Source organism: Oncorhynchus kisutch, unplaced genomic scaffold (genome assembly GCF_002021735.2).
Source record: "Oncorhynchus kisutch isolate 150728-3 unplaced genomic scaffold, Okis_V2 Okis07a-Okis12b_hom, whole genome shotgun sequence".
Taxonomy (NCBI): Eukaryota; Metazoa; Chordata; class Actinopteri; order Salmoniformes; family Salmonidae; genus Oncorhynchus; species Oncorhynchus kisutch.
The window spans coordinates 14324755-14334217 of NW_022261984.1; the positions used below are offsets into that span (position 1 = coordinate 14324755).

The 9463-nt window shown below is 47.1% G+C and overlaps 1 protein-coding gene across 2 annotated transcripts; it reads right to left on the reverse strand.

Annotated features, from left to right (window-relative positions):
- Nucleotides 1–689: 689 nt before the first annotated feature.
- Nucleotides 690–8762, reverse strand: LOC109887059 (uncharacterized). 2 transcript variants are annotated; one of them, XM_020478558.2, is made up of 4 exons: nucleotides 8574–8762; nucleotides 8116–8184; nucleotides 1370–1425; nucleotides 690–1210 (listed from the first exon to the last, which is right to left on the reverse strand). In XM_020478558.2, exons 2-4 carry the CDS (start codon nucleotides 8156–8158, stop codon nucleotides 758–760), a joined length of 552 nt encoding a protein of 183 aa, XP_020334147.2. In that variant the 5' UTR covers nucleotides 8159–8184; nucleotides 8574–8762; the 3' UTR covers nucleotides 690–757. The 2 variants fall into 2 exon arrangements, with proteins under 2 accessions (XP_020334147.2, XP_031670822.1); XM_031814962.1 differs by lacking the exon at nucleotides 8574–8762 and adding an exon at nucleotides 8320–8368.
- Between the last annotated feature and the right edge of the window lie 701 nt (nucleotides 8763–9463).

A 9463-nucleotide genomic window follows, 5' to 3' on the forward strand; every position in this document is an offset into this window, starting at 1 on the left:
TGGATGGTGGAGGGGGCGGGGGTGAAGAATAAGGAGAGAGAGAGAGAGAGAGAGAGAGAGAGAGTAGTCTAAGTAGCCATTGTGTATTCTAGTATTTCTGTGTCTCAGTCAGCTCACAGCAAAAAACACACAACAATCAAACATCTCAGTTTCACAGTTTCCAGGTGTAGGGGGGGGGTGAAGAATGAGGAGAGAGAGACAGTTTCCAGGTGTAAATGTTACAAAGAGAGAGAGAGAGAGTTTCCAGGTGTAGGGGGGGGGTGAAGAATGAGGAGAGAGAGACAGAGAGAGACAGAGAGAGACAGTTTCCAGGTGTAAACGTTACAAAGAGAGAGAGAGAGAGACAGAGACAGAGAGAGAGAGAGAGAGAGACAGAGAGACAAAGAGAGAGAGAGAGAGACAGAGAGACAAAGAGAGAGAGAGAGAGAGACAAAGAGAGAGAGAGAGAGAGACAAAGAGAGAGAGAGAGACAGAGAGACAAAGAGAGAGAGAGAGACAGAGAGACAAAGAGAGAGAGAGACAAAGAGAGAGAGAGAGACAAAGACAGAGAGAGAGAGAGACAGAGAGACAGAGAGAGAGAGAGAGAGAGGGAGAGAGACAGTTTCCAGGTGTAAACGTTCCCAAAAACCATAGTTTAAAACACATTGACTTTATTTAATCGATGGAGACTAAAGTTCACCAAAACAGGCTAAAGGATACAAAAGGAAGGGAGTTTATTCTTTAACAAATAAAAACACTGATCAACTGTATTTCAGACTTAACACGATGCCCTCGGCCTCGCTGTGAAGCCTTTACGACCCAACACTGATCCCAGATCTGTCCGAGTCTCGGAGCTGCAGTTTCCGTTCACGTCGGCCATTTTGGGTCCGTTCACGTCGGCCATTTTGTGTGGAGTCATGATGGCGAGCACTGCCAGAGCACAGAGCACCAACACTAGGTGAACCATATAGATAACTACACGGAGACAGGACACTAGCACAGACAGAGACAAGGTGGCGATACAGCAGGGCCCGGCAAGCAGGAGCAGGACAGTATAATACAGGGAGGAGGAGATGAGGGTCAGAGAGGAGAAGAGGAGTTTAACCATCACAGAGACCAGCCAGGAGTAGACAGAGAGAGGGGAGAAGAGGAGTTTAACCATCACAGAGACCAGCCAGGAGTAGACCGAGAGAGGGGAGATGAGGAGCCTGGAAATGGCCAGAGGAAGAGCCTGGAAAATGGACAGAACGATAAGTTACTTCTCTTCCCCAGTCTTGAATATTTCAGCCACATCTACAACAAAATGGTCCCCATCTTCAACGTGCATGTACACAAACTGTTGGGCGGCGTCATGATTCCCCCCCCCCCCCCCAGTACATTATAGACTGACCTGATCACAAACACTTCCTTGTTGGTTGACGTCAGACCTGTGGGCATTCTGAAGCCCTGAGGGGAGGAGAGAGGTGAAGGGTTAATATTTACACAGCAGAGAGTAGTGGGGGGGGGCACATGTTCAATAGTGCTCGTCGTGTGGAAACATCAGTTGTTGAGGCCCCAGCTAACAATCGTTGGTAGAAAGAACCCGTTTGTGATGTCACCCGGAACGTTCCCTTGGATGTTCGAGCGTCTAGTTCTCCCTCCCCCTCCCTAACAATCGTTGGTAGAAAGAACCCATTTGTGATGTCACCCGGAACGTTCCCTTGGATGTTCGAGCGTCTAGTTCTCCCTCCCTAATAATGGTTGGTAGAAAGAACCCGTTTGTGATGTCACCCGGGAATGTTCCCTTGGACGTTCGAGCGTCTAGTTCTCCCTCCCCCCTCCCTAACAATGGTTGGTAGAAAGAACCTGTTTGTGATGTCACCCGGAACGTTCCCTTGGACCTCCCTCCCTCCCAAACATCTGCGGTTGCCGTTCGGTATTTAAGGCTATGCGGCCTTCCGCATTAGTCAAAGCGTTTGTACGTCTTGAGCGTCGAGGAGCGATCGTACGTATCCAATGAACTGGTCTGCACAGCACACATCCGTAGTCATAGTAACCAATGAACTGGTCTGCACAGCACACACCCGTAGTGATGATCGCCAGCCAGCTAATTACGAGTAACTAGCTGAACGAAAATACATTACTTTTTATATTTAACCTTTATTCAAAAATAGGCAAGTCAGTACTTTAGGTTTTGGGAGTCCTTTTCCTAGTGCTTGACATAGGAGCTCCCCCCTTCCCCTCCCCTCAGCTAAATTAGCCTACATTTCAGCCTATTGTATGTGTATTTCAAACTATGTTGAGGTAAAAAAATACTCGGAGTATAATGCTTGTATGGATGTCAACTCCCATGTTCATTACCTGTATGCTAGCTATGCTACCAGCTTACGCGGACAGGAGTTAGCATTTAGCAGTCACTTCTTCTAAACCTGAAAAAAAAAAAAAAAGCTTCTACAACCTATTGAGCATGTTTTGGGGTAAAAGTTAGGAGAATATTCCCTTAAAACGCTGAAATCCTTCATTAAATGAAACTGCCGAGTCCGTTTGTGATATTTTACAACGACAAAGAAGTTAACTGCAAACCACCAACATACAGTAGGGGCAAACAAAGTATTTAGTCAACCACCAATTGTGCAAGTTCTCCCACTTAAAAAGATGAGAGAGGCCTGTAATTTTCATCATAGGTACACTTCAACTACGACAGACAAAATGAGAAGAAAAAAAAAAAAAATCCAGAAAATCATGAATTATGAATTTATTTGCAAATTATGGTGGAAAATAAGTATTTGGTCACCTACAAACAAGCAAGATTTCTGGCTCTCACAGACCTGTAACTTCTTCTTTTAAGAGGCTCCTCTGTCCTCCACTCGTTACCTGTATTAATAGCACCTGTTTGAACTTGTTATCAGTGTAAATATAAATACTTATTTTCCCCCTCTGACATCATCGCAGGCATGACAGAAAAGCCCTCGGCTACAACAATAACGAGCGGAGCCATTTCCCCCACTAACACAGGTTCCATCATTAATGTCAAACAGAACTTTACCCAGAACGCGGATACCATGGGAATGTCGCGAGAATGTTCCGGTGTCCAGTTTTATCTGAGGGTTAGCAATTCCCCATGAAACATGTGTTGGTTGTGGCTGAGAGAGAGAGAGAGCTGATTAGCGTTGGTTGTGGCTGAGAGAGAGAGAGAGCTGATTAGCGTTGGTTGTGGCTGAGAGAGAGAGAGAGCTGATTAGCGTTGGTTGTGGCTGAGAGAGAGAGAGAGAGAGAGAGAGAGAGAGAGAGAGAGAGAGAGAGAGAGAGAGGAGAGAGAGAGAGAGAGAGAGCTGATTAGCATGTCCTGTGTTGGTTGTTGCTGAGAGAGAGAGCTGATTAGCATGTCCTGTGTTGGTTGTTGCTGAGAGAGAGAGCTGATTAGCATGTCCTGTGTTGGTTGTGGCTGAGAGAGAGCTGATTAGCATGTCCTGTGTTGGTTGTTGCTGAGAGAGAGAGCTGATTAGCATGTCCTGTGTTGGTTGTTGAGAGAGAGAGCTGATTAGCATGTCCTGTGTTGGTTGTTCCTGAGAGAGAGAGCTGATTAGCATGTCCTGTGTTGGTTGTTCCTGAGAGAGAGAGCTGATTAGCATGTCCTGTGTTGGTTGTTCCTGAGAGAGAGAGCTGATTAGCATGTCCTGTGTTGGTTGTGGCTGAGAGAGAGCTGATTAGCATGTCCTGTGTTGGTTGTTGCTGAGAGAGAGAGCTGATTAGCATGTCCTGTGTTGGTTGTTGCTGAGAGAGAGAGCTGATTAGCATGTCCTGTGTTGGTTGTTGAGAGAGAGAGCTGATTAGCATGTCCTGTGTTGGTTGTTGCTGAGAGAGAGAGCTGATTAGCATGTCCTGTGTTGGTTGCTGAGAGAGAGAGCTGATTAGCATGTCCTGTGTTGGTTGTTGCTGAGAGAGAGAGCTGATTAGCATGTCCTGTGTTGGTTGTTCCTGAGAGAGAGAGCTGATTAGCATGTCCTGTGTTGGTTGTTGAGAGAGAGAGAGCTGATTAGCATGTCCTGTGTTGGTTGTTGCTGAGAGAGAGAGCTGATTAGCATGTCCTGTGTTGGTTGTTGAGAGAGAGAGAGCTGATTAGCATGTCCTGTGTTGGTTGTTGCTGAGAGAGAGAGCTGATTAGCATGTCCTGTGTTGGTTGTGGCTGAGAGAGAGCTGATTAGCATGTCCTGTGTTGGTTGTTGAGAGAGAGAGCTGATTAGCATGTCCTGTGTTGGTTGTTGAGAGAGAGAGAGCTGATTAGCATGTCCTGTGTTGGTTGTTGCTGAGAGAGAGAGCTGATTAGCATGTCCTGTGTTGGTTGTTGAGAGAGAGAGAGCTGATTAGCATGTCCTGTGTTGGTTGTGGCTGAGAGAGAGCTGATTAGCATGTCCTGTGTTGGTTGTTGCTGAGAGAGAGAGCTGATTAGCATGTCCTGTGTTGGTTGTTGAGAGAGAGAGAGCTGATTAGCATGTCCTGTGTTGGTTGTTCCTGAGAGAGAGAGCTGATTAGCATGTCCTGTGTTGGTTGTTCCTGAGAGAGAGCTGATTAGCATGTCCTGTGTTGGTTGCTGAGAGAGAGAGCTGATTAGCATGTCCTGTGTTGGTTCCTGAGAGAGAGAGCTGATTAGCATGTCCTGTGTTGGTTGCTGCTGAGAGAGAGAGCTGATTAGCATGTCCTGTGTTGGTTCCTGAGAGAGAGAGCTGATTAGCATGTCCTGTGTTGGTTGTTGCTGAGAGAGAGAGCTGATTAGCATGTCCTGTGTTGGTTGTTCCTGAGAGAGAGAGCTGATTAGCATGTCCTGTGTTGGTTGTTGCTGAGAGAGAGCTGATTAGCATGTCCTGTGTTGGTTGTTGCTGAGAGAGAGCTGATTAGCATGTCCTGTGTTGGTTGTTGCTGAGAGAGAGAGCTGATTAGCATGTCCTGTGTTGGTTGTTCCTGAGAGAGAGCTGATTAGCATGTCCTGTGTTGGTTGTTGCTGAGAGAGAGAGCTGATTAGCATGTCCTGTGTTGGTTGTTGCTGAGAGAGAGAGCTGATTAGCATGTCCTGTGTTGGTTGTTGCTGAGAGAGAGAGCTGATTAGCATGTCCTGTGTTGGTTGTTGCTGAGAGAGAGAGCTGATTAGCATGTCCTGTGTTGGTTGTTGCTGAGAGAGAGAGCTGATTAGCATGTCCTGTGTTGGTTGTGGCTGAGAGAGAGAGCTGATTAGCATGTCCTGTGTTGGTTGTTGCTGAGAGAGAGAGCTGATTAGCATGTCCTGTGTTGGTTGTTGCTGAGAGAGAGAGCTGATTAGCATGTCCTGTGTTGGTTGTTGCTGAGAGAGAGAGCTGATTAGCATGTCCTGTGTTGGTTGTGGCTGAGAGAGAGAGCTGATTAGCATGTCCTGTGTTGGTTGTTGCTGAGAGAGAGCTGATTAGCATGTCCTGTGTTGGTTGTTGCTGAGAGAGAGAGCTGATTAGCATGTCCTGTGTTGGTTGTTGCTGAGAGAGAGAGCTGATTAGCATGTCCTGTGTTGGTTGTTCCTGAGAGAGAGAGCTGATTAGCATGTCCTGTGTTGGTTGTTGCTGAGAGAGAGAGCTGATTAGCATGTCCTGTGTTGGTTGTTGCTGAGAGAGAGAGCTGATTAGCATGTCCTGTGTTGGTTGTTGAGAGAGAGCTGATTAGCATGTCCTGTGTTGGTTGCTGAGAGAGAGAGCTGATTAGCATGTCCTGTGTTGGTTGTTGCTGAGAGAGAGAGCTGATTAGCATGTCCTGTGTTGGTTGTTCCTGAGAGAGAGAGCTGATTAGCATGTCCTGTGTTGGTTGTTGCTGAGAGAGAGCTGATTAGCATGTCCTGTGTTGGTTGTTGCTGAGAGAGAGAGCTGATTAGCATGTCCTGTGTTGGTTGTGGCTGAGAGAGAGCTGATTAGCATGTCCTGTGTGTGTCAATAGGACGCAGTGTGTTTTTGATTATTGACATGGTATTCTGTTTTCGTCCCGGAAGGTGCTTAGGCAAGAGGCCTGCGGGCATACATATTCCTGTAGTATATTCACTGTCTATACACACAAAGACCTGGGTGGACCATCCCCTGTATTTTGGTTAGGGCACCAGGTGGTGCTAAGTTAGGTAAGTACTGGGTAGGCAGATAAGGTAGGAGAGGGGAGGTCAGGTAAATACTGGGTGGGTAGGCAGGTAAGGTAGGAGAGGGTAGGTTAGGTGAGTACTGGGTAGGCAGATAAGGTAGGAGAGGTTAGGTAAGTACTGGGTAGGCAGATAAGGTAGGAGAGGGTAGGTAAGTACTGGGTAGGCAGATAAGGTAGGAGAGGGTAGGTCAGGTAAGTACTGGGTAGGCAGGTAAGGTAGGAGAGTGTAGGTTAGGTGAGTACTGGGTAGGCAGATAAGGTAGGAGAGGGTAGGTAAGTACTGGGTAGGCAGATAAGGTAGGAGAGGGTAGGTTAGGTATGTACTGGGTATGCAGATAAGGTAGGAGAGGGTAGGTAAGTACTGGGTAGGCAGATAAGGTAGGAGAGGGTAGGTTAGGTATGTACTGGGTATGCAGATAAGGTAGGAGAGGGTAGGTTAGGTATGTACTGGGTAGGCAGATAAGGTAGGAGAGGGTAGGTTAGGTAAGTACTGGGTAGGCAGATAAGGTAGGAGAGGGTAGGTTAGGTAAGTACTGGGTAGGCAGATAAGGTAGGAGAGGGTAGGTTAGGTAAGTACTGGGTAGGCAGATAAGGTAGGAAAGGGTAGGTAAGTACTGGGTAGGCAGATAAGGTAGGAGAGGGTAGGTAAGTACTGGGTAGGCAGATAAGGTAGGAGAGGGTAGGTAAGTACTGGGTAGGCAGATAAGGTAGGAGAGGTTAGGTAAGTACTGAGTAGGCAGATAAGGTAGGAGAGGGTAGGTAAGTACTGAGTAGGAAGATAAGGTAGGAGAGGTTAGGTAAGTACTGGGTAGGCAGATAAGGTAGGAGAGGTTAGGTTAGGTAAGTACTGGGTAGGCAGATAAGGTAGGAGAGGTTAGGTAAGTACTGGGTAGGCAGATAAGGTAGGAGAGGTTAGGTTAGGTAAGTACTGGGTAGGCAGATAAGGTAGGAGAGGGTAGGTAAGTACTGAGTAGGCAGATAAGGTAGGAGAGGTTAGGTAAGTACTGGGTAGGCAGATAAGGTAGGAGAGGTTAGGTTAGGTAAGTACTGGGTAGGCAGATAAGGTAGGAGAGGGTAGGTAAGTACTGAGTAGGCAGATAAGGTAGGAGAGGTTAGGTAAGTACTGGGTAGGCAGATAAGGTAGGAGAGGTTAGGTTAGGTGAGTACTGGGTAGGCAGATATGGTAGGAGAGGGTAGGTAAGTACTGGGTAGGCAGATAAGGTAGGAGAGGGTAGGTTAGGTATGTACTGGGTATGCAGATAAGGTAGGAGAGGGTAGGTTAGGTATGTACTGGGTAGGCAGATAAGTTAGGAGAAGGTAGGTAAGTACTGAGTAGGCAGATAAGGTAGGAGAGGGTAGGTAAGTACTGAGTAGGCAGATAAGGTAGGAGAGGTTAGGTAAGTACTGGGTAGGCAGATAAGGTAGGAGAGGGTAGGTCAGGTAAGTACTGGGTAGGCAGGTAAGGTAGGAGTGTGTAGGTTAGGTGAGTACTGGGTAGTCAGATAAGGTAGGAGAGGGTAGGTAAGTACTGGGTAGGCAGATAAGGTAGGAGAGGGTAGGTTAGGTATGTACTGGGTATGCAGATAAGGTAGGAGAGGGTAGGTTAGGTATGTACTGGGTAGGCAGATAAGGTAGGAGAGGGTAGGTTAGGTAAGTACTGGGTAGGCAGATAAGGTAGGAAAGGGTAGGTAAGTACTGGGTAGGCAGATAAGGGTAGGTTAGGTAAGTACTGGGTAGGCAGATAAGGTAGGAGAGGGTAGGTAAGTACTGAGTAGGCAGATAATGTAGGAGAGGTTAGGTTAGGTAAGTACTGGGTAGGCAGATAAGGTAGGAGAGGGTAGGTTAGGTAAGTACTGGGTAGGCAGGTAAGGTAGGAGAGGTTAGGTCTGTACTGGGTACATTCCTATGTAAACATGACTCAAGGGAACCATCTCTAAAGGTGTGTGAACATTTGTTGTTAGCTGGGGGCATCGTATTTGACCAGAGTCCTATGAGTCCTGTTGTTTTACTCACAGACAAACAGCAGGACGAGAGCCACGACCAATACAATCTTCATCTTGTTTCAAACTCCCGCTCTAACCTCTGGAAGAAAAACATTTTTTTTAAATTTTTTGATTGTATGTCGTTCTTGTTTAACTGTTCTGTACTCCCCATCTATTTGAAATGTGTAACAGCAAACGGAAATCCTAATCAACAACAACAACAAAAAACACACACAAGAGGTTCAACCACCCCCTTAGTTTCTGTCGCCTTGGGCCTAAACGTAGTGGTCACTTTGCAAATACACAATACACCAGACCTGGGCACTTCTACCCCAGCTAACACACCTGACTCCAATAATCACCTAATCCTGATCTTCAGTTTGGAATGTGATTAGTTTAAATCAGGTGTGTTTGCTGGGGATGGGGGATGGATGGGGGGTGACACCCAGGCCTGCGCTACATCATAGGAAGAAGTGAATAGCTGCTCACCGTTTGTCTGAATGAAGAGGGCCACCTGTTTTCATTAGTTAAACTATAGCTGGTAAATACACAGGCTTTTTTCCCCCATCAGTTGACTACCCGAGTCTATCCTCCTCTCAAACACTGCCTGACCCAGGTGAAAGCTAGGCCGTCTAATGAGCATCTTTCAACATACTGGTTTTCACCAGTAAAGAGCCTGGATTGGTTGATTGGTCTTCTTTGTAGGATGGGCAAGACATGTGACTGAGTCCTAATGCCACATAGAGGTGGATAGAGGGCTGGACAGGAGAGTAGAGAGAAAGACTAGCCCATAGAGGTGGATAGAGGACTAAGGGCTAGACAGGAGAATATAGAGAAAGACTCGCCCATAGAGGTGGGTAGAGGTCTAAGGGCTGGACAGGAGAGTAGAGAGAAAGACTAGCCCATAGAGGTGGGTAGAGGGCTGGACAGGAGAGTAGAGAGAAAGACCAGCCCATAGAGGTGGATAGAGGGCTGGACAGGAGAGTAGAGAGAAAGACTAGCCCATAGAGTTGGATAGAGGACCCTTCTTTGCAGCTGTGCCATAATGTCTTCTGTGACAGCAGGTATGTATATACTCTGCCCTTCTCCCCGATGTGTGACCCCATAGATTTCACTGCCTGGATATAAGAGTAATGGACTGGTGTCAGGAACATCGTGGAATCAGAATTGGGCTCATTGAGTAAAGAGAGAGAGAGGGTGAAGAGAGAGAGAGAGAGAGAGAAGAGAGAGAGAGAGAAGAGAGAGAAAGAGAGACAGAGGGAGAAGAGAGAGAGAGAGAGAGAGAGACAGGGGGAGAGAGACAGAGAGAGACAGAGAGAGAGACAGAGGGAGAAGAGAGAGAGAGAGGGAGAGACAGAGACACAGAGAGAGAGAGAGAG

Excerpts from the sequence above, each read along its gene's own strand:
- LOC109887059 (XM_020478558.2), bottom strand. The coding sequence starts at position 8,158 with ATGAAGATTGTATTGGTCGTGGCTCTCGTCCTGCTGTTTGTCT. Across the intron at positions 1,426-8,115 it reads TCTCGTCCTGCTGTTTGTCT|GGCTTCAGAATGCCCACAGG; the intron begins GTGAGTAAAACA and ends TCCTCCCCTCAG. Across the intron at positions 1,211-1,369 it reads AAGGAAGTGTTTGTGATCAG|GCTCTTCCTCTGGCCATTTC; the intron begins GTCAGTCTATAA and ends TCCATTTTCCAG.